The sequence below is a fragment of the Plectropomus leopardus genome, chromosome 8 (assembly GCF_026936395.1).
Source record: "Plectropomus leopardus strain MGB_pleo_1.0 chromosome 8, ASM2693639v1, whole genome shotgun sequence".
In the NCBI taxonomy this organism is placed as follows: Eukaryota; Metazoa; Chordata; class Actinopteri; order Perciformes; family Serranidae; genus Plectropomus; species Plectropomus leopardus.
Window position 1 is genome coordinate 35,951,370 of NC_142183.1, and position 24,918 is coordinate 35,976,287.

The 24,918-nt window shown below is 41.8% G+C and overlaps 1 protein-coding gene across 2 annotated transcripts in view; it reads left to right on the top strand.

Annotated features, from left to right (window-relative positions):
- Positions 1 to 2,058: 2,058 nt before the first annotated feature.
- ccdc142 (coiled-coil domain containing 142) overlaps positions 2,059 to 24,918 on the top strand; it is a 30,093-nt gene continuing 7,233 nt past the window's right edge. The window contains exons 1-14 of one of the 2 annotated variants that reach the window (XM_042493228.2): positions 2,059 to 2,228; positions 4,678 to 4,760; positions 5,143 to 5,183; positions 6,060 to 6,105; positions 7,275 to 7,528; positions 8,907 to 9,131; positions 11,189 to 12,450; positions 12,541 to 12,842; positions 13,821 to 13,907; positions 14,952 to 15,146; positions 17,334 to 17,500; positions 18,640 to 18,792; positions 20,457 to 20,571; positions 24,062 to 24,239. In XM_042493228.2, the coding sequence (XP_042349162.2) occupies positions 4,697 to 4,760; positions 5,143 to 5,183; positions 6,060 to 6,105; positions 7,275 to 7,528; positions 8,907 to 9,131; positions 11,189 to 12,450; positions 12,541 to 12,842; positions 13,821 to 13,907; positions 14,952 to 15,146; positions 17,334 to 17,500; positions 18,640 to 18,792; positions 20,457 to 20,571; positions 24,062 to 24,239 (3,089 nt within the window). In that variant the 5' untranslated portion in view covers positions 2,059 to 2,228; positions 4,678 to 4,696. The remainder of the gene's footprint in view (positions 2,229 to 4,677; positions 4,761 to 5,142; positions 5,184 to 6,059; positions 6,106 to 7,274; positions 7,529 to 8,906; positions 9,132 to 11,188; positions 12,451 to 12,540; positions 12,843 to 13,820; positions 13,908 to 14,951; positions 15,147 to 17,333; positions 17,501 to 18,639; positions 18,793 to 20,456; positions 20,572 to 24,061; positions 24,240 to 24,918) is intronic. The other variant, XM_088081402.1, reaches the window with a different exon arrangement.

A 24,918-nucleotide genomic window follows, 5' to 3' on the forward strand; every position in this document is an offset into this window, starting at 1 on the left:
TGTGGGGCCTTTTGGGTTGAGGATGGAGTCAAGCTCAACTCCCAGTCCTACTGCCAGTTTCTGGAAGACACCTTCTTCAAGCAGTGGTACAGGAAGAAGTCCGCATCCATGATTTTCATGCAGGACAATGCTCCATCACACACATCCAAGTACTCCACAGCGTGGCTGGCAAGAAAGGGTCTAAAAGAAGAAAAACTAATGACATGGCCTCCTTGTTCACCTGATCTGAACCCCATAGAGAACCTGTGGTCCCTCATCAAATGTGAGATTTACAAGGAGGGAAAACAGTACACCTCTCTGAACAGTGTCTGGGAGGCTGTGGTTGCTGCTGCACGCAATGTTGATCGTGAACAGATCAAAACACTGACAGAATCCATGGATGGCAGGCTTTTGAGTGTCCTTGCAAAGAAAGGTGGCTATATTGGTCACTGATTTGTTTTTGAATGTCAGAAATGTATATTTGTGAATGTTGAGCTGTTATATTGGTTTCCCTGGTGAAAATAAATAATTGAAATGGGTATATATTTGTTTTTTGTTAAGTTGCCTAATAATTATGCACAGTAATAATCACCTGCACACACAGATATCCTCCTAAAATAGCTAAAACTAAAAAAGCCCCACTCCAACTTCCAAAAATATTCAGCTTTGATATTAATGAGTCTTTTGGGTTCATTAAGAACATGGTTGTTGTTCAATAATAAAATTAATCCTCAAAAATACAACTTGCCTAATAATTCTGCACTCCCTGTAATATACTATGATGTTTTTATGATCTTTTCAAAAGACATACCACACTTTGGTGTTTTCGTGATTTTTTGAACAACATGATATACTATAATGTTTTATAATTTATTAATGACAAAACATACAATGACATTTTATGATTTTTTAAAATTATAGATTTATACTATGACACTGATGAGTTTTTCAATAATATAGGCTACTATTTTTTTTTTTAAACAATTTACTATATTATGACAACAGCTGGGATTGGCTCCAGCCCCCCGCGACCCTTGCGAGGACAAGCGATTACAGAAAAAGAATGACTATATTATGACACTTTTATGATTATTTGACCTGCATAATGCACTATGAAGTTTTTTTAATCAGTTTTTATGAAGAACATTCTGGGACATAAAATAAAACTTGGCGCTGAAAATGTTGTATGCATTGTATTTTGTTTTTAGAACCAAAAATTGCTATCTGGGAAGGCGAATAAGCATTAAAAATGCCTTGACATCTTCTTTTTGATGTAAATATCTATATTTTCATTTTCCCATTTTTTCTGTTTTTCCTTTATCTCATGATGTGAGATAATACTTATTTTCATTATTATTATTATTATTATTATTATTATTATTAAAAGAAATTAAAAAAGGGTATTTACAATTCCTTGAAATCTTCATTTTGATGTAAATGATTGATTGAAATTTGATTTCATTTTCCTTTTTTCTGTACTTCCTTAATCTTGTGATGTTAGATACAATTTATAATTTATAATAATAATAATAATAATAATTATTATTATTATTATTATTAGTAGTAGTAGTAGTAGTATTAAGAACAATATTATTATTAATAATATTATTATTTTTTGTAGTATTAGTAGTAGTATTCAATTAAGGAAATTTAAAAAAAAGGGTTACGCCAGCCTGTGAGCACGGATGTGCCATGGATGTATTATAAGGAAGGGATGTGGATCATGGATGTGGATGTGCCTGTGTGGGGCAGCCATGGCTGTATTATAGGGCAGTCATATAGGGGGCAGCACTGTGAAGCTGCAGGAAATCCATCAAAAGAAGAAGAAGAAGCCAGTGGCGCCATTTCCTCTGTTTTCCATAACAACGCTTTGGACGCTCTGTCCTGATTGGCTGCTGAACATCCGGTGTTTTCAGGCCTCGCTAGCAGCTGCTATTTTAAACCATCCCTCCTCCGTGAGCGGTGGATTAACAGGTAGACCTACATCTTACAGCAGCAGTAAGTCAATAAGAAGACACCTGTCTTCCTGTGCTGATTCACTGACGGAATGTGATCGATACAAAGAGAGACAGGTAGCAGGTTGATGCTAAAGGCGCTCAGACTGCTGCTGCTGCTGAGGACAGCTCTGATGTTGTCATCATGAACAGGACCGCTTACTACATGTGAGGCTCCCAGCGGATCATTCAGTCAGTGGACAGACTGTCAGGATGGACCGGGGACAGACGTCTGGACGCCATTCCTTGTTCTGAGTAAGTGAAAGTCTTGATAGAGCTGTGAGATTGTAGAAATCAGCTGCAGAGTCCCCCTCTCTTCATATCACCTATTGTATTCTAGCCATTCTGTCCGTTTGAGGAGCATCTAACGTCCCTGAAAGCAAAGGAGAAGTGAAGTGTTTGCTGATGTCAGGGCCGTATGCAGGCTTGAAACACTGAGCTCTTAAAACCAAGCTTGCTAAGGGGGGTTCAGGGGCATGTTCCCTTGAATTTTTATTTCCCTGATCTAAATATATACATTTTGAGACATTTGGAGCACAGAAAGGTACAAGGTAGATTTATTTGTGAAATGTAGTTTTAGTTAAAAATGAAATTAAAAATGATCCCTTATCCTGCTACATGTTTTGGTGTGGAAGGAGGAGTTGAGGAGTCTCATAGTCTGGCGAAAGAAGCTGCTCTGTAGTCTGGTGGTTCTGCAGCAGATACTTCTGTATCTTTTTCCAGATAGCAGCAGGGTGAACAGACTGTGGCTGGGGTGGCTGCTGTCTTTCAGTATCTTTTGGGCTCTGTGCAGACACCTCACTTCACAGAGGTCACTGATGCTCTGTAGATGGGAACCAGTGATGTTCTGGGCAGTTTTAATCACCCGCTGTAGAGCCTTCCTGTCCTGGGCCGAGCATGAACCATGCCAGCTCATGATGTTTCCAGTCAGTATGCTTTCTAATGCTCCTCTGTAGAACCAAGATCTTACTCTGGAATTTAGCCTTCCTACGTTTCCGTAGGAAGTAGAGCCTTTTCTGTGCTTTTTTAATCTGGGTGGTGATGTGTGATGTCTAAGATAGGTTCTCAGTTATAGTAATTCAAAGGACTATAGCTGTTCACCTGCTCCATCTCAGCTCCACTGATGTAGACAGGGGTGTGTGTCTTTGCCTGCTTCTTTCTAAAATCAACAATCAGCTCCTTGGTTTTACTGACGTTGAGCAGTAGGTTGTTCTCTGTGCACCACTCTGCAAGATTGTTGATTTGGGTGTAAAGTGTGAACAGAAGGGGGCTGAGCACACAGCCCTGGGGGGCTCCGTTACTGAGCACTAATGTAGAGGAGGTTAGACTGCCAATCCTAACTCTCTGCATGTAAGGAAGTCCAGTATCCAGTTGCAGAACGTACTGAAGCCCAGAGTTAAGTTTTCCAAACAGCTTCATGGGAGAGATTGTGTTGAAGGCTGAGCTGAAGTCAACGATCATCCTGATGTATTCAAAATAAAATTCCTACATTTCTACACCAGCTGCAGTGGTCTAGATGAGTTAGATTAAGGGTGTGGAGAACAGCATAATAATTGGGTTGACCCTGTATGAGAAAATTAAAGAATAATCATAATTATTAGGGGTGAACTTTCCCATCAGCCCCCCAGCTAAAGCGCCCAAACAGTTATTGATATACCATGATGGTTAGATATAAAAAATACTGAACACTCTTACTAGTTTAACTCATTGTCCCCCCAAATAACTTACAAAAGCCCCCCAAAGCTCCCTTTTAAGAAGGCAGCTGTATACTTCAGTGGTAGGTTGGGCCATGGGTGACATCCCTGAATCATGTTGTTTGTTGTTTGACACATGACAGTCACACATGAGATCAGTGTGTAAGGAAACTCCTGACAGCTTTAGAAATTAGGGGAATGTTCACAGAATTTACAAGTGCTGTAATGTAACTAAGTACCTTTACTCAAGTACTGACATTTCAAAATTCAGGCAGTTTTTCTCTACTTGAGTCTTTTCTTTTCATCCGACTTCATACTTTTACTCCATTACATTTCAGAGGGAAATATTATACCTCTTCCTGCACTACAGCTGGGCATGAGGTCTCCTCTAAGTTTAAAAATTCATTTGTCAATAAACAGACTTTTACATTACGGCTTTGCAAGCTGAAGTGAGAGAGGCTGATTAAAATGTGCATCAGGCACACACCAATCTGTATGAGACAGAACATAAGGCTCTGCCCCCGATGTCATTCACACACACTAAACATTCCAACAGGAACTATGAAAGGACCAGCTTAGACACATACATTAGAGTGTCTGTGGTTCAACCTTAAAACAGTCTATGGATGCGTTTGGAAATACTGGAGAGCACTTTTGTAAATTCAAAGTGCTGCTGGAATGTATTGTTCTGTTATCCAGAGCACCGCAGTCTCACAGTGGCAGAGTGCACTCTGAGGTATTAAGAAATCCAGATGGTGTCACCTTAGAAACGGTCAAAAATTCGAACCCAAATCTTTCTGTTGACTTCATATTGGTGAGGCTGTATTGAGGGTGTTTTGTGTGCACATCACGGGACAGGACACGCTGCGTGCATACGCAGTGTATGTGTGTTGGCAGCGTATGTTGTTGCCATGCTGCTGAATGTCCAGGTGTGACTCTCTGCTGTCCTGAGACAGCCTCTAATATCACAGACAACACCTCAGTGGAACACTACTAATGTCTGTTCACAGATCAGCTGAGCTGCCTGGGATGGATCATAACAACCCAGAGATACTGAGAGATCCTGGTGGACAGCCTGCTCTGACAACAGGTGGTATGTACACACACACACACACACACACACACACACACACAGATACAGTATATTTCGGTCAGGGGGTGTAAGGTTGTAACAGTTACTCTGACTTCTACAAACTCTTACTTATTGCACTTCATTGCACTCATGGCTCTCGAGGAAGCATTGACAGTAACACAAGAACCAGTCTCACTTTCTTCTGGAAAGTTCCTGATCCCCACATTGTCACTGTGCAGTGGAAAATGGTCATTTACAGCAACAACAGGCAACAGCACAAAGGACCACATATTGCGTTTCCCATGTTCATGCAGTGGTGATGCTGTCTCTACGATGCAGGCTCTGTTTAGCTCTAAATGTTGTCTGTTGATTGTTGGATTTTTTTTTTGTCTCTCTCTTTCAGACCGAGAGAATTCCGAGTCGATCTGTCCAGAAAAGGAGCAGGTAAGTAATTTTTTGTCCAAAAAAAGTACACATTTCTAATTTAATCTTCATCACCTGTCAGCTGGATGCCGTGTCTGTCTGATAATGATGATTATAGAAACAGAGGAATTGTAAAAACCCTGTGGTCCTGCGGAGCATCTGCAGTCACTGATGTGCGTCAGTGGGTGTGGACAGAAGTGCTCTTTTGCACTGTGATGTCTCAGAATCCTTGGGGACACTTCTACATCGCTGCAGCAGGGTGACGAGGTCAACCAGTGGAGGCCATCAAAGACAAGATTAACTCTCTGACACCTGAGCAAATAGGCTTAATAACTGTCAAAAACACAGGAAGAAGTTACGAGTTACCAGAAAATTACCTGAAATTTAGCACAAAAAAAGTAAAAAAGGCGTAAAGAAGCAAAAAAAACCAAAAAACACGCACACATATATATACTCATTATATATACATTATATATATCATTATATATACTCATATATAAACTCATTTTCAGGTCATTATCTCGTCACTTCCTTGCAATTTGTGGGGCATCTCAATTTGCTGATGGTTTCAAAGGTTTGAAAGCATAGTGGAAGGTTTCTTAACACAGCAAAGGAAAGCTGATGGTTTCAAAGGGTTTAGTCCAAAGAGAGAGACTTCCGGAGTTGAGAATCTTAAATCACATCAGCTGTGAAGCACCTGCTGCGCTGACAGGAGGAGTGAATGAAAACTTTATGTTCTGTCAGTATCTGTGTGTTACTGTGTGTGTTTGTACATGTCTGTGTTGTCCTGGCTGTGAGATCAATCCTCCCTCGGGGACAAAAACATTTCAATCTAATCTGATGAGATAAACTATTGCTCAGTAATATTTTGGGGAATGTGCCCTTTGTGTCTTTCAGAGGAGATGTAATTCCAGCACGCTGACGGAGGAGCAGACCACTAACGGTAAATGTGGCAGCATCCTGTCCAACATGCAGCACGTCCAAAAACACACACTCTGTACAGCCAACAGGACTGAGCACATAAGCTCTGCCCCAAATCCACCACACACCACAGGATGGACTGCAGGATGCACCACATGCCAGTTGTCATAGGATACTCTTTCAGCAATTAGTGCACAAAAACACAACATATTAACCCTTTATACTACCAAAAAATCTGCACATGCTGTCATCCAGCATACTGTAACTTTGGGATGTCACTGCAGACTAAACATCACTATTAGATGTCTCAGATGTCTCTCAAATTAACTAATTCTTCCACCATTCCATTATGTTCGGACACCCCCACTGTGTACACATGCACTTCTGTAACCTGCTCCTGTGAGAAACAGCATTTCACTTGGTACCAAAAATATTCAGTTTAATAGCCGCACACATTTAAAATGCTGAAAACGCTCACTGACTGCCCCCTCACTATGAGACATAAGTATCTGAATTTTAACAGCCATCAGTCAGTGCTATTAAAAAATTCAAAAACCACTGAATTCATAGAATTGAAATAATTTACTTTGAAAACCCCGTATGTGAATTTATTTGTTTTGCATCTACCTCTTTGAAATTGAAATACAAAATTTCTTGATTTGAAATTTCAAAGGCTAGATTAAATATTTTATTTTCAGTGTTCACAAATTCAGATCCAAAAATTCAAGTCAAAAACTTTCAATAGCAACATCCGGGCTATCAAGCCTTGACTGATTTTGTTTTTTATTTATTTATTTTTTAATCTACACTTGGATCTGAATTTGACCAATCGAAATTGAACTACTTGGTTTTTGTTCTTTTGTTTTTTAAATTCAAATTCAGCTTTTGAAATTGCAAATCAAATGTAATGTTTTAATTTCAAAGTGGTGAAAACTGATAAATTCAGATACATGGTTTTCAAAGTAAAGTATTTTAATGCTTTGAATTTAGTGGTGTTTACATTTTGATATTCTGTATTCTGTGGCTGTTTAAATTTTTATGTCTCTTATTTGCTTCCATAAAAACCATCCATTTAACCTGTGAGCCATATTTTAAAACTGGACCGAATAACTGAGCCGGTCTTCCTTTGACTTGTAAATATTCCTTGTTTGTGAGTTTGTAAAAATCTCTGCTCCTGTTCTGCCTCTTCAGGTTCCTGGTCTCAGAGGTCCATCTCCCGCTCCTTACAGAGAGCTGAGACTTTACTCAGAAGCACCTTTAACCCCAGTCTCAGGTGGCTGTTCCAGGGCCGCAGTCAAGATGAGGAGGAGGTGGAGGGAAATTTTGTAGTCGCTCACAATTTGGTGTCCCGCTCCTCTGCACGTCTCCTGCGTCTGCAGCAGGCTCTTCTGACTGTGGCTCCACAGTGGCAGCCAGTCAGCAGGACGCCGATGGGATCTCCTCAGGTGAGCTGCAGGGATCACAGGGAAAAAAATGACACCAGTGCAAGAAATATATGACATACATGAATAAGCCTAAAGAACTTACTGTATAGTGATTATTGTAGCACAAACGCCTTATATTATATTTAAGGTGTGGTAGAGCACCTATCAGAAACAGTTAGCAGACTTTCCTGCACATTTATTTATGGCGGCCTGCCACAGTCAAAACATTTACTGCCATAAAATAGATTTTTTTTTCATTCTGCTGGGCCGAAAAGTTTTCATTCACTTACAAACAGCTACTCCTCTCATCCATCGATGTGATCTGATCCGCTGAAAACAGATTAACAGATCAATTATATACCCTCGAATGACAAACTGCTGCTGAGGAACAGAAGGAACTCATGGAGAGCTCCGCCTGCACTGCGGTCTCTGACAAACACTTTAGAGAGGACTTGGAACGATAAAAAGGAGCACACAGGCCTTTAAAGATGCCACATAAACACTGTGGGACTGCTTGGGTGGTATGTAATATTTTATACCTTCCTGAAATTTCAAACTAAGGAATACACTATAGAAACCCACAGAATGTTAAGCAAAGTAATATTCTCACATTTATTTTCCTTATTAAATTGGAGCAAAAAAACAAAAGTGTGGCATTTAAATTTTTGTTCAGTGTACAAACAACTCAGAGAATTTGTCCTCCTTAGCTAAATGATGCTTGCAGCACTGACACAGTGCTCTGCAGATATCAGACCTAATTATCTATAATATATGCAGTGGTGTTATGTAGTGAATTAATAATTCTTTGTTACAGTACTTTATTATTTTTTGGGAGCATCTGTACTTAACTTGAGTTTTTATATTTCTCTCAACTTTCCCTTTTACTCCAAATTATATCCTAAATACTATGCATATACTTTTACTCTGCTATATTTCCCCTCAGCATTTTACTCACTACAAAATAGAGAAGGAGGGAGGTGAGAAGTGACAGGTGACTGAAGGAAAAACTGGATTTTGTTCTTTAAATCCTTTAAGTTGTGATACAAACCTTTTTTCTTCAACTTTGCTCCATCAAGTGTTCTACATGTAAAGAAGATAAAAAACTTCATAACTCTAGGAAATCTGAGGGTTGCTTTTCTTTTACAAGCATTCAGTTGTACTTTTATTTTCATTACTAATTACATATAATACCATGGAATTACTTTTCATACTTTAGTACAATAAATATCTGATAATTTAAGACTTTTACTCCAGTAATATTCTAATAGGCAACTTTAACTTCTGTCACAGTCTTTTTCTGGTAAGAAATCTGTACTTCTACTCAAGTTAGAATTTTGAGTACTTCATCCACCACTGATAATTTGCATATCCTCCTCCTCTCTCCTCCTCCCTCCATCAGGTGTGTGTGAAAGGCCTACCTGCAGAGGGGGGTGTTCTCCTCCTGCCCTCCTCCTCCCTCCTGCAGGGCCACTACACGGCTCTGTGGAGGCTGCTGGAGCAGCGCTCCCTGCTGCTCTTCATACATGAATACACCAGGAGGGCCCGCCTGTCTGCAGCATTCATATCCAGAGTGAGCCTCCTGCTGGAGGAGCAGCGCAAGAAACCCCAGCTGACGCTCCACCAGGTCGGGAGAAACTGCATGATTTCTCAAACTGTTTACAGCGTTTTTGTGTGCAAGCTTTGTAATTTTTGTCGAACATTGATCAGATTATTCTGTGTAACTCTATTGTGCTCCATTGTGGTGTTTTGGTGCTCAGCACATGCACAGGAGGGAGGTTCACTCAGTGCTGGGTGTTTTGCTGCAAAATGGGCCTCAATGTGCTGTCAGACCAAATTCTTCGGGTGAAACTTACTTGTGTGGTGTTTAAACAACCAGTACCTCCTGGAGGAAAGGTCACACTCTTTCTGGAATACACATCATGAATGTCTGTACAAAATGTCAAACTGTCCAGTAGGTGAGATATTTCAGTGTGGCGGTGGAGCAACAGACAGACGATAAGTCAACATCTCCAGCTGACATCAGCTGTACACACAGCTCTGAAGCTTTGGACATGTTTTATGATCAGATCGTTTTTGATTAAGACTCCTGGGGAGTCTCCCTCAGAAAGAGCCATCAGATCTCAGTGTGGACACGAGAGATACATAGAGAGACATGCTAACACCAGGTGTAATGGAATCAGGTGAAATCATGTCTAGATATGTTCTGGTTATGAGGAGTATTTGAATGTAATGTGTAAAGGGGTTGTTAGAATATGATTGATGTTGGACTGCACTCTTGTTTTGCTCTCTGTGTTTACATGCAAATAACATTTGAGACTTTGGCCTCCTGTCCTCAGTGGAGAAGGTATGTTTATGCCTCTGCCAGCAACAGCTGAGGCCAGAGGCATTTTATTTTTGGGTAGTGAATCCATCCCATTCTTGTGAACATGACATATCAGGAGTGTTTTGGGATAATTTCTTTAAATTTTGAGCAAATGTCCACTTGAGCTGAAGAAGGAACTGGTGAGATATTTGTGGTCAAAGGTCAATGTGACCTTGTTTGTCTCATTCTTGGAAGTGCTTTATCTCAAAAACAACTGGACAAAATTTCTTTATCTCCCCAAATAATTGTTAATTGTGAGGGATTATCTAAATAATCTTAATGTTATCGGCTGTGTTGGAGCCTCTCCGAACTTGATGTTGACTCGATGGAATACTGAGCGGAAACTCACAATAGCCAATGAGAGCAAGGAGACCGGGAAGCATCATCAAACAGATTCTGCGTACATCTACAGCTCAAAAACACGGCGGGCAACAACAGGACTTCTGTCTCCTGAGTCAGCCCCTCACCTCCAACTCACGCTGCAAAATGTATAATCCACGCTCACTCCGTCTTCTCAGCCATGACTTTTTTCTGTTTTGTTTTTTTGCTGCAAAACAAAAAGTGTGGAAGTGCAGCCAGCTGACGACAGCGATCCTCCTCCGTATTTGTTTTTCCTCTGAAGTCACGTTTGATCACGCAAGATTCCGTGAGACCAATTCTGTGGGATCGCCACTGTGAAATCTTTACTATAAACCGAAAACGTGTGGTCTCACGATCTGGCTGAGTTGTCTAGTGTATGCCTTCTGACGATCATAACGTTAAAATCGTTTGAATCTGTCATTATGTCTGTGGTCTCCCACAATGAAACAGTCGGTTAAGATTTGAAAATCCTCAAGTCCGTTTCCAGCCTTTAGTTAGTCGGTCACAGGTAGAGTTTCTCAGTTTGCGTCTGAACGCCTGGTCATCAGAGGCTGTGCTAGCTCAGACCTCCGGGGTCACTGCTAAATACTTTGTGTTGAGGTGATATTTCAGGCTTAAATTACTCCGATGGTACAAAATTTCATGTTAGAAAGCCACTGTGGCCTTCAATGACCCACTGGGTCTAAAGACACCACGAAACACGATTAAGCAGCGTTCATTTTTGAATGCTTTATTTTTTCTGTGATTAATTTAATGGAAATGAATGCGTTATTTTGACAGCGTTAACATAAAGTAAGTATAAATTAAGATTTATAGCTTATATTAACTTTCCCTTATTAAGTCGGTTTCCAAGATTATTTTAAGACCAACTTGTCAGCTTTGACAGTGCACTCAGAAACATGTCAGATGTTACATTTGGTGCTCATTCACAAACACATGCATTCTCCTCTCCTTTCCAGACCCGCTCCAGCTGCTCCTCAGTCTCTGTTGGTCTCAGCTCACTGAGTCAGGAGCTCCGGGTCCATCTAAACCACTGGTCCTGTCTGTTCTCCAAAGTCCAGTCTGATCCCTATCTGAGACCTGCTCTGGTTCGGCACACCAGGCTGCTGCTGGAAGTCAAACAGACTCTGGACCTTGTGGGTCTGCAGGCGCTGATAGTGATGGAGCGTTACGTGTGTGTCCTCCTGTCTGCTGTAGCTCACACTGAGTTAGACTCTGTACCAAGAGACGTCCTGGAGGATATTTTAGCAGGTACGGAGCTGTATAACCAGGCGGTGGGGGAGCAGAGAGCGCAGCACAGCGTCACACAGCTGAGGACAGTACTGTTACAGCAGACTCATTACTCCACTCAGGATTCTGTTCTTCCAAACGGCAAAGACCAGCACCCTGCTGCTCTCTCAGTCAAAGAGCTGATGATGATTGTAGCAGCTCATCACGCAGACAGGGCAGCCAATCAGCTGCACTGCTGGGCCTCTGAGTGCATCTGTCACCACACATGTTCGGATGACTCTGTCAGTCAGGAGGCCTGGCTCAGATCTGAGTGGACGTGGGAGCAGCTGCAGCATCAGCCCTCCCTGCAGTCATCATCTCATCACATCTGCCATAAAACTCCTCCTGCTGATGCCGCTGACCTTCTTTTTGACAGTACTATCTTTAAAAACCACCATTCTGTATTAGCCAAGCCCACCTTCACCTTTCACAGACCAGGGGGCTCAGACAGAGACCAGACCAGCCAGTGCCAAACACACACATCCCACTCTGGTCTAGCCCAGACCAGTGTGGGAGCTTTAGACTCAGTCCAACCAAATCTGGAACAACAGACCAGTTTAGAGAAAGTGCTGCAGATCAGTTCACCCCCTTCATCCTCCTCTCAGCACCTCTCAGCCCAGCTCCTGTCTGGGCTCTGCCAACAGGACCAGTCCTCAGTGGAGCCCCTGTTCCAGGTGCTGGTTTCCTCCACTGACCTGCTGGCTCCACTGGTTTCACACACACCCACACCAGAGGCTGCGACTGACCAGCTGCTCCCCAGCACAGGGACAGATGTGATGTCACTGAGTGGGAAGACAGAGCTGATGGTTTTAGGTGCTCCGGTCACGACTGCAGCTGATTCAGTGGAGTGGACCAGTGTGAGCGCAGAGCTGAACAAGGAGCAGACTGTGGACGGAGCTCAGCAGGACTGGGCTGAACTGGAGTTAACGAGCAGGGAGGAAGCTGCTATGAGGTTAATGGCAACACCAAGCACTCACTGAACACTGTGCTGACTGTTGTTCAGTCCGTGTGTGATAACTGCTAAGTGTTTGTGTGTCTCCAGCTCAGGTTTTGGAAGGGATGGAAACCCAGAGGAAGGGGTGAGCAGCGGTGCCCAGGGGACAGCGGTGGAACCAGACTGTCTTCGGTGGCCTCACTCGGTGCAGTGGTTGGACCTGGGTCAGTCGCTGGTGTTTGCTGAGCTGTTGGGACAGTACCGCACCCTGCTGTGGACGCTGTGCAGCAGAGCCCTGTGGCTGCAGCTGCATGTGCCGCAGACAGGAAACTGTGCAGGAAGCATCAACCTCCAGGACACACACAGGGGGTTCCAAATCCTGCACCGGATCAGCCAGGCCTCAAAGACAGGTAAGAAGATCATGTCCGCTCACATTAACAGTGTGGGGGTGTACGAACAGCACGTCTTTCAACACAGTTGTGTATCAATGCAAGTTATTAATTATTTATTCATACATCAGTCTTTTATTAATCATTTGCTCAATTTCTTCCTTAACATAATGTACATTGTTGGTTTTATAAGCTGGTCAAAGTATTGGACACACTGTAGTCTGGGTGTTGTCCTGGACAGCACATCATCATTCGAAGCACACATCAATAATGTCACTCGGCATATTTACACCTACTCAATATCAACCGTCTCCGCCCGTCTCTCACCTTACAGCACCACCATCCTCGTCAACGCTCTCGTCAGCTCCTGCAGTAATAACTCTCTCCTCTCTTGTCTTCTGCTCGAGCTCCTTCATGAACTTGAGTTTGTTCAGAACTCTGCTGCCCGCATCATCACCAGAACTCCAACACCTCACCTCGAACACATCACCCCCGTCCTTCAACCACTTCACTAGCTCCCTGTCAAACGCCGCATTGATGATAAGATTCTCCTCCTCACTGTCATGGCTCTCCATAACCTCGCTCCTCTGTACCTCTCTGCCCTCCTTCATCCCTCCTTCATCCCTACACATTCCCATACTCTTCGGTCTTCCTCCTCCACACTCCTCACCACACCTCCTGCCTGTTTATCCACTGTGGGGTCCAGAACTTTTAGCCCCGCAGCCCCTTCTCTCTGGAACTCTCTCCCACAACCATCGACACATGACACCATCTTCAAATCCTGCCTCAACGCACACCTTTTCAGACCTGCCTATGCTGTGTGACCGTTGTTGTTAACCTTTTACGTATTTTTTAGCTTTTTACTGTATATTGTTTTTCTTATGTACTGATATTTTGCTTTTGTATTACTGCTCTATCTGGATCTATCTATCTCTATGGACTGCATGTGGTATCTGCATTGCATCAGATCTTCAGGCTCATAATGAGTTGTTGTTTTAGATCTGGTTCCCAAAGAGTGCAGAGCCACGCTGGAGGACTTCAGTCTGTATCTGACAGCCATTACAGCACATGCTCGGTGGGACTATGGTTAGTGCACACACACAGAGACCAATCGTTATTGGAGACAGGGCTGTTGTAGAAAGAGAAATAATCTCATTGGCTGAGTTTGACAGTAACAAGATAAGCTAGCTCTCATTTGGACAGGCATTACACATAGCTCATTCCCACCGCAATAAGCGGTTGCACGCAGGTTTTTTAAACACGAGTAAACCTGCTAAATATCTGTATTCCCACTGCCACTGAATTTACCACTGTAGGGCGAGTCAGACTTTCTGTCAGCGGGCGTGTGTGTGTGTGTGTGTGTGTGTGTGTGTGTGTGTGTGTGTGTGTGTGTGTGTGTGTGTGTGTGTGTGTGTGTGTGCGTGCATTGTCACAGACAGCAACAGGATCAGAGGTCTTTGAAAACTTTTCAGTGGTTTCTTCTCGTTATTTGTCTCTTACTTAATGAGTCTGTCTTTCAAACTCTGTGCAGATGTATTTGGATCAGTGTTTTAGGAGGAGGAGACAGAGGGTAATTAGCGATTGTACAATTCCCATTGCATTGAAAAGCCAGAAGTTAACAGGTTTTAGTGGGTTTTTTGTGATGTAGGAATAAGGCTATTTTTAATGTCATCAAAAGTGTTATTTGTATAATTGGATCTGACAGGCTCAGATTGGTTATGGAAAGATAGACCTTTTTTAAAAAAAATGCTGTCAGTGACAAAACCAAACACTTTTAGGGATGTTCATTGGTGCCAAATGCCTGGGTGGTTTCATTGCAGCCTGTTTTGTAGGTGCAGGTCACTCAATACTGACCAATCCTGAAAATTGCTGTTCCCATTAGTCAGTTAGACAGAAAAACATGGGGGTCCAGGTTGAAAAATGCAAAGTTACCCTTTAAATCACAGACATTAAACCTTGAAATGGGCGTCAGAACGTTGAACTGCAGGTTTTCCGTTAAAGTGTCATGTAAACCCTATAAACGTACGCCTATTTCACTAAAGCACTATATTAACTGAATCTTAATGTGGCATTAATGTGTCATGCTGTCTCTCACACAGTCTGTCTGTCTCTGATCCTGTCTGTCTTCAGTGGTTTGCAGAAGTTTAGGTTCAGCTCTGAGAGATAAGTGTCTCACAGGTGGGACTCAGGCCAGCAACTCTGTGAAGCTGTCATCTATGCAGGATGGAGGTGTGATGATGTCAGTGACCATGGAGCACCTTCTCCAGCTGCCCCCCCCTCTCCTGTCCTCTCTGAGCTGCACTCAGCCAAACAGCAGGGCTGCAGGTACAAAGACACACACACAAGGTTCCCCACACAGTGATACAGTCACAACAAGGCCCCGGGAAGAGCACCTGGCATTGGTGCAAATTCTACATAGTGGCCAAAGTGATGGGCTCACTGGCCCAGAAGGACTTTTCCCCACTGACATACATTGGGAAAGAGACATCTGTAAATCAGTAAATAGCATTTTGCAAGCGGGAACGTCTTCTATGACTTTCTAAATGTGAACCATCTGGTTTGATAACATTTGTAAAGTCTAAAAGAGCTGCACGATTACATTTTTTAGACCGCCATTCAAGCTAGTGAGGTGATAATCCTGAAGTTGGTCGCTCCGCCGGTGGAAGTTACCTGCTCGGGCACATTTGGCTGAGCTGGGCTGCTGTTAATCTCTACTACGCGCGCTCTATGGGCCAGTAGATCGGGGTATTTTACATTATTCTACACGTGGAAAAAGAGCTTTTTCTGCTTCGTGGGCCATTGAGCAGCTCTCATAGGAATGAACGAGGCCCTGCTGACATGACTGTATCCAGACTCCAATAATACATCCATCAGTCACACCACCAAAAAACCTTTGCACAATGTCATGTGCTTTATCAGAGTGTACCAGCAGTCACTCTGTCACTTAAACAGCACTTAATTTGCTGTGATAAGCCAGTATTGATGCATGAAGCTACTGTTGATACTTCAGCCATGTTCACACTGTAGCTGAAAACAAGGCTCTACACTGCACACAGGATTGTTGGTGACTGCATTAGTGACAAATATTTAGCACCTACAGACACGTCAGGCCTTTGCACATCAAGTCTGTGTTTTTCGTATGTGTTTATATGCCTCAGTGCCAGCTATGACCAGCGGCATCATTGTGGGTTGTATGTTCACCTGTCCATAACATCCAATTCCAGTGAACACAATTTTTCAAGAACTCTTTGAGGGAATTTCTTCAAATTTGTCACAAACATCCATTTGGTCTCAAGGATGGACTGATTAGATTTTTGTGATCAAGGGTGAAGGTCAATGTGACCTTGTGTGTCTTGTGAACACAAAATCTCAAGAACACCCGAAGGGAATTTCTTCATGTTTGGCACAAACATCAACGTGGGCTTGAAGGCAAACGTGGGCTTGAAGGCAAGCTGATTTTCAACCGACTTTGCATCATAACAGTTTGGGTAGTATGTGTTAATAAAATCCAACCATAATCAAAGGCAAACCACAGTAAATATAGTCACTCTATTTTTCCTCGGTTACCTGGAGATTTGGAATGCTATTGGGCCGAGGAAAACTGCAATAAGTGTGTTACAGCGAATGGTGAGCGTGTGATTGAGGACGATTTCAACTACAAAATAATTAATAATGTGACATTGACCATGGCAAGATCAATGATGAAGATGGTGATGATGATGTCAAGTAATTTTAATTTAGATCAAACCAAATGAACTGAATATTTCGTCAGAATAATACATCATTGAATAAGATGTGATATTCAAATTGTGGTCACTGCACACTGCTTTGCATTACCTCTATATCTGTGTTAGATAATTCAGAGGCAGAGTGCACTAGTAACAGTTTTTTATGCCTTTTATTTATTTTACCTTTTTAATATATGTTTTTTTTTAAAATTTCCTTTATTTGGGGTTTCATTGCCTTTATTACTTCTGTTACTGTTTTTTGTCTATTTCTTTATATTATTTTATAGTGACATTATGCGTGCTGCATCTTGCATTATTTGTCCTCTGCTTTTAATTTGAACTTAACTTTACCCTAGTTTTACTTTGCTCGTGTTCAATAGGACTGTTTGGTTTCTCGTTGCTGTATCCCTTTACTGCTTTGCTTTGTTTGTCAAAGCATTTTGTAAATTCAGTTTTTAAAGATGCTATATAAATACAACTATTATTAAAGTTAGGGATTCTGGGGGGTCATCGGTTCAATCCATCATCCTGATTTAATGGCCTGATAAATGTTTTAGGATCACTTGTTTAATAAGTGTATTCCCAATTTTCTACCTAGCTGGAAAGTCAAAAAATGTGTAGCCATGTTTCTCAGCTTCAGCATTAGTGTAGATACTGTGGTCAGCCTGTGTAGGGCAGAACTGCTGTCAACAGATCCACTTATTGTACAGCATATCACTGTTTGTGGGTGCCGATAACAGCCTCTCTCTCTCTGTCTCTCTCTGTGTCTCTCTCTTCCACCCAGGTTCTTGTAGCATCTTCCCATCCAGACTCAGTCTGCAGAGACACACTGTTAGCTTAGCATTAGCCACAGTGCAGCTGTCTACAGTGTGGGTCACATCAAAAGCTTACCAGTTTCTCTCCTCATGGAGCCTCAACAAGTTCCTGCTCATCACACAGGGAGACCTCAAAGTAGGTGACTCATTTTTATAAATCACAAGACTTTTTTTTTAATTGATGGGGGATCAAAGTATTGTTTGTTTTTGAAAGCAAAATATATCTTCTTACTCTGTGTCAAAGAGGCCGTTGTCAGAAAACCTGTCAAACGTTAAAAAAAACCAACTTAAGATATTCAAACAGACTCCAGAACAGAGTATGGCAATACACTACTTATTAAAATGATTATATCACTGGAAGTGTATTTATGGCCACTAGTCCAATGAAGTTGATGTTGAAAAACCCTATAGTATATAGTAGTATAGTATATCAAAAAAACAGCTGAAAAAGTCAGCACGACAAAAAATGGCATAATATAACATTAAAAAAAAGGCTGAAAAAGTTGAGTTTTTTAAAGTCGTACTAAGTCATAGTATAGCATTACAAAAAACAGCATAGTATAGCAGATCAAAAAAATGTCAGAAAAAGTGGATGTTTTTAATGTAGAAAAAAGTAATACTATAGCATGTCAAAAAAATTTTTTCATCATAGTATAGCATGACGAAAAATGGCATAGCATAGCATGTAGAAAAAACTGCCAAAAATGTCACATTAAAATATGTCCAAAAAAAGTCATAGTATAGCATGTTAAAAAAGTCTTAAGGTCTAAAAAGTTGCATTATATGTCAAAAAAAGGTACAGTATAGCATGTCAAAAAAATGGCCAAAACGTCGAAGTTTTTTAATGTTGAGAAAAGTAATAGCATAGCATGACAAAAAATGACATGGTACACATCGGAAAAGCAGTCAAAAAAGTTGTTTTTTTTAAAGTTGAAAAAAGTGATGTATAGCAAGATGAAAAAATGTATTAAAATATTGAAAATAGTCGTAGTAAAGCATACCGAATAACGCCATATTTTAACACACACACTAAAAAGTCTGAAGAAGTTTATGTTTTTAAAGTCAGAAAAATATATAGATATTTAGACAATATTTTAGAATGTCAAAAACATTCATAGACAAAACAAACAAAAACGCCATAGTATTACATGTCGAAAATACAGCTGAAAAAGCTGATTTTTTAATGTTGAAAAAGTTTTCAGCCCTTTTAGCTCTGGATTGTACAGCATCAGTGTGATAGTGTGTGTTTGTGCTATGTTGTTTGTGTGTGTGCAGGTGCTGAGACAGTCATTAGAGACAATGCTGCTTCAGACGAAGACCCTGATGGTCAGCTCAGACAGTACCCAGCATTCCACTCTTCATACCCATAACCAGCTTCTGCTGAGGCAGCAGCTCAGAGCACTGGATAGGGCTGTATGCGAGCTGCAGGTAAACTCTCTGCTTCATTCTACAAGTCTCTCACAGCCACATTAGAAACCTGACATGCTGTAACATTTTATTGCATCCCAAAATTTTGGCCTGTGAGGATTAGACAACCGGAACAGCAGCACACCAGCTGTGGTTAATGGTTGACACACAGCTGAGAGTCAACTGACAGAAACATCTTAATCTGTTCTCAAGGTCAAGACTAAACTTGCATATTAGGCAGCATCCACGGTATATTTGACAGACTGAAAATAGGCGAGAGAGAGGAGCAGCTCAGGTCAGCCTCTTATAAATGTAACTGAGGAGGAGAACTGTGTTATTCCACCAGCTACAAGATTTTTTGAACGGTCGTCAAATAGTTACCAAGATATCCTCTGCAACCCTAACTGACGGCACTCCAATGTACTGAACATTCAGTCATTATCTCCTCCCCCTCATACTGATGGAAAGTCAGGTGAAGTTATATAGTCCACAAAACACTGCTGGATGTTCACAGGGGCACTCATCTCCCAAAAAACTGAAGCAAATGTGTTATAGCCGGATCACAGATGGCAACAAATAAAGGAGACGCACTTAAAAGTAAAGCATACAAAGCAATGTTTATTAATATCAATTAAGAAAAAGGTAATGGGGTGTGCTGGTGTGAATCAGTGGTGTCTGCAGGTGAGTGGATGCTGGTATAATGTGTGGTGCGTGTTGTCGGTGCAAAAGAAAACATGGTGCAGGGCGGTGAGGCTGGATGTTGGTGAGGCAGAAGCAACACTGGGCCTCCCAGCAGCACGGCTTAAATAATCAGGAGACACTGGCCAGGTGTTCCTTACTATGCAGTGGGCTCCACGCAGCCCAGGACCTGGAGACACAAAGCATACACAGTAGCCACAGGAGCCGACCCTACACCCACAGGAGCTGACTCCGGGGTCGTCCCCAAAACATAATTAAACCACAAAATGGCTTCATACTGCTTGTCCCAAGTAATCCAAGTATCCTGAAGCCCAGATGTGCCAAGTTGTTTTGAAAAACATCACTGGCATCATGTTTTTAGCCTTGTTGTCATCTGTAGCTTCTAGTGTGGTAACCGTGTATATGGATGCACACTCGTGCAAGACCTGCCCAGAAGCCCCCTCCCCACACACACACACACACACACACACACACACACACACACGCACGCACGCACATACACACACACACACACACACACACACACACACACACACACATACATACACACAAGCCCCTTTGTTGGATTTAATACTGTTGTGTATGTGTCGGGGGTAAGCTTCCAGGTAGCATGTAAGCACTGGCGTGCAAATACAGCAAGCTCTCGTTGGTCTTTTGCGAGCGCTCACATGTGAATGCGGCCCTCAGTTATCACTGGACCAATTTCAAAAATTGTTGTTCCATAGTCACTGAGACACTAAAACATGGGAAAACAGTGTCTAAGGTTGAAAAATACCTTAGTTACCCTTTAATCTGGGCTATGTACTGCACCTCACAGCTACAGGGCCCGTTCTCTGTGTGTGTAGTGGAGTAATGTGTGAATGTATCTAACAAGATGAGATGTTTTCCCTTTCTTCCATTCTGCCGGCAGGAATGTGACATGATGCAAAGCAAAGCATATGCATGTCATGTCATGGTGATGCCACTGTTGTGTCTCTGTCCATCAGACCTTCTCCTCTATGGTGCTAAGAACCTTCTCCAGTGACTGCAAGAGGATGTCAGGGGAGATCTTTGAACAGACCATGCCCTCTGCTGTCCACTGGAGACCCAGCCTCAGGACAGGTACTCACAATGTTGCTCAGTCTGTGAAGAAAGTCATAGCGCAAACATTAGCTGATCCCCTGCAGAGAAACTGTCAGCTCAGCTCGGCTTGTAACTAAAGATGCAGCGACATTCTCTGCAGTGCTTTGACACACATTAACCCCTTTACTCTGCCTGGTTAAGGCGGGAATGATGCACCATTTTTCCACCTTTATTAATATTACCTTCTTTGTAACCAAATCAAACTTGTACATTTATGCTCAGTCACATGGTGAGAAAAATGTCTGAAACATGGGACAAAACTGAAGGTAGGCTGCTGTACAGAGCCGTCTGTTGGGATCATAGACTGTATATAAAGATGGATGACGCGCCCCCACTTACCTCCACTATGCTGAAGTGAGGTTAAAATATCCGAGATACGGGCGTTGCCATCTTGTGATGGTGATGTCATTGGGAGCCCACATCTGCACAGTAGCGATTTCTGTGGTGTGGGAGTTCCTGCCAAAACACCCATCTGACCAATCGCAAGCATCTCCATTGAATTCAACTAAAACTGAACTGATCATAAAAACAAACACTTGAACAAACATCAGGGTGATGAGAACTACTTTCAATGACAGAGACCGTCTTTGGGAAATTTTATTTGGCATGTACTTTGAGTTTTTAGTTTAACCTACGTCTGTTCACTAATATGGAGGGGCAGGCTTTATTACCTATACTGCAGTCAGACACCAGGGGGCGATCCAGATTGGATTTGCCTCAGAGGGCTGAACAGCATACGACATCCTTCTGTCCTTAGACCCTCATATTGACCAAGGAAAAACTCCCCAAAATGTGGATGGTTGGTGATGTTACATGCAAATATCGTAGCTGTCATATCATAAATCTTCATATACAGTCTTTGGTCGGGATCATTTGACATGCAGCTAAACTAAGCCCCACAGTTATCCTGCCATGGAGCAGACTAGTTCAGCAGGACAAGTTACCATGGTTACTTAAACTAGCAAGACTTATCAATTGAATGCAAGCTTTTCCTTTATCCACCTTAATGGAATACCCCTCCGGTGTGATGTTGTGGACAGAAAGCCAGCATGTTGTGTATCATGTGGAGCTGGTGTGAGGATGTAGTAAAAACAGCCTCTGACAGGAAACCGCTTAGACATACAGAGCTGGCAGCCGAGGCACAGGAGTGTCCCTCCCCTGGACATCGGCTGAAGGTTTTGTGTGTACGCAGATCCCTTTTGTCTCTGCTAACTGAACTGGGCAGAGGAGGGGGCGACCTAAAGCAGGCAGTGAAAACATGGCAGTCGCTGAAGCCAGCTCCAGTCAGCAGCTGTGGGTCAGAGGAGAGCAGAGAGGCCGCAGAAAAGAGAAGCGCAGAACTCAGCGTCTGATGGTACCAGCTGATGCTGAAGACAGGAGTGTGTGGTGTGTTGCTGCTGGCTGGCATGAGGCAGCTAAGAAGACTTAGTGTTTGTGTTTGTGTGTGTGTGTGGGTTGTTTTTTTTGTGGTTGTTGCTTTTGTTGTGTATTTACACCTCCACTGGGCACCTGGTGAGAGAGAGAGTGGATAGAGCTGTGCCCCATATACAGAAATTGTATCCTTGCGGCTGTGGGTTCGATTCCGGCCTTTGCTGCATGTAGCCCCCTCTGTCTTTCCCCCTTTCAAGCTTAAACTGTCCTGTCCATTAAAGGCAAAAAAAAACTTACAGCTCCACGCTGGGGATAGCCAAGGCCAGAAGCAAAAAAATATTTCAGGGTTGTCTGTCCAGCATGCCGCCACATTCTCGTGAATGCGATATCTCAAAAAGTCCTCAAGCAATTTTCTTTAAAGTTGACACATTACTTGGAATCAATGACCCGGTTATATTTTGGTGGTCATAGGTCAAAGGTCAAGGTCACTCTGACCTCATCTGTCTTATTCTTGTGAATGTGATATCTCAAGAACAAATTGAGTGAATTCCTTTAAATTTGGCACAAATGTTTGAGTGGATTCAAGGATGAACTGATTAGATTTTATGTGAGGTCAAAGGTCAAGGTCATGGTGACCTTGCATTTGTCTCATGCTGGTGAATGCGATATCTCAAGAAAATCTTGAGGGAATTTCTTCAAATTTAGCACAAACATTCAAGTAGACTTAACGATAAGTTGATTAGAATTTGATGGTCAAAGGTCACTGTGACATTGCATTCGTCTCATTTTCGTGAACGCAATACCTAAAGATGGCCCTTAGAGTTTTTTTCAAATTTGACACAAATGTCTGTAATAGGATGACATTTTCAAAAGTCAACTGAGTGAAACTGTGCTGGTTGTAGAGATCCTCTGTGTGTAAAGCATCCATGTTTTCACTGACATGGATGGAAACTGCAACTTGACTTGTGCACAGAGGCATATAACGTCATGGCGGTATTTCTGGGTTTTTTGTTTAGTTTTTTTTGGCAAATGCAGCATGCTGATGACACTATAGAATTGCCTGCACTCTTACGGCAGAGAAACATGAGACATGGAGCAGCGTTTCAAGTAGTCAGAGTGCAGTGTTTTTTTTCACCTGCTACACCGTCTCTGTCTAGCTGTGTGTGGTTGCTGCCAGCTTCAAATTCAAATTACACATTTGTTATTTTTTTCCTGTAGCTATCATTTACTTTTAGTAGTTGCATGTTAGTATCTGCATCTAATAGCTGTAGCAAGCAAACAAACTTTTAATTCTAAAGCATGACAGGCTGGTATACTAACACTAATATAAATCTGTGATCACATGTAAAGTGTAATAATAATGGTATTTATATTAACTGCTGTCCATGTAGAGTGACCTAAATTAAATATAAGATAAAACAATACATACAAATGTAAATAAACTGGAAATCTCAAAGCTCATGAACACAACCAAGTCGGAAGAACGACTTCCCAACTCGGAAACTTCGACTTTTCTGAAGCCCGGCCACACAGAGCCTCAGAGGCTGTTCGCTTGTTTTTCAAAGTTTAATGATATTGAACGTGTTGTGTGTCTAAATTGCACCAAATTAAAATAGGCACATTCTAGGGTTCCCAGAAGTACACCTGCCAAATGTGAAGTTGATTGAATGAAAGGTTTTAAAGATAAAAAAGGAAAACACAGAGATTCCTGCTCTATAGTTACAATGGGTGAGAATAATACAGAACACAAGATAGATTGTCATTTTTTAAAACTACTTTTAGAAATTTAAATTTTGCCCTAATAATAAAAAAAATAATAAAAATAATAATAATGACGATGATGAGAATGATGATAATAATAATAATGGTAATGATAATAATAGTAATAATAATAATGATAATAATAATGATAATGATGATGAGAATGATGATAATGATAATAATAATGATAATAATAAGCTTAACGTATGCCACATTTTTGCAAACAAAGTAACAGTTCTTTTCGAAAACACAGACACTGTCCTTATGAAGGAATGCTCAGCCAGCTTCTGCTCCATTTGACTGTGTTAATAATGTTTGTGTCGCTGTTGGTCTACAGGTTTTCCCAGCAGCCCCAGCGAGTATGCGTCCCTGGCAGCTCAGACTGTGATTGGTCAGGTTTTAGAGGGCGTGGCCCCACTGTCTGATGATGCACGTGTCCAGGCTCTGAGTATAACAATGACGGCTTTCATGGAGGCCTGGATGGAACACATCCTGAAACAGAAGATCAAATTCAGGTATGTTTTTGGTGCTAACATATGATGCCACAGTGTTCCCACCAAATCAGTCGCACTGTTTCAATCCCAGATTAAGAACACAGTGACATGGGTCACACTGCAGCCCAGTCGCTGGGGCGAGGCAGGGGGCATCACCAGAAGCCCCACAATGCAATATTATCACAATGCTTTAGTCATCAAACAATATTATTGCAATGTTGTTGAAAAATGTTGTGATATGTTGAGTTATGTGATAATATGTATTACAGTATATTGCAATTTATTCCCGTTTTTATGTTCCCAAAGCAAAAATGTATTAATATTTGTTTTATTTATATATATCAGGGTGCTTAGCCTGAAAATCAGCACATCCTAAATTAATTAGTTTTATAATAAAATAAAATCTATCCTTGGAGTCCTGCTGATTGTAATTCAGAAGTTGTCAAATCCTGCTGTTTAGTCAGCAATTTAGGGTAAAAGATACTGATGCCAAAAGCCACCATTTGGGGCGATATGATACACCGCTGGACAGAATTGGGTTGAAACGCTGCTGGTGACGACATAATAGAAGTAGAACGCAGGTCCTTGTAGGCTGTTGGACTGGTGGTGGATGTGTCCTGCAAACTCCGATCTTTCACAATCTCTCAGTCTTTCCAATACAAATGTAGAGCCAAACGATGTTTTTTTTTTTTTACATATT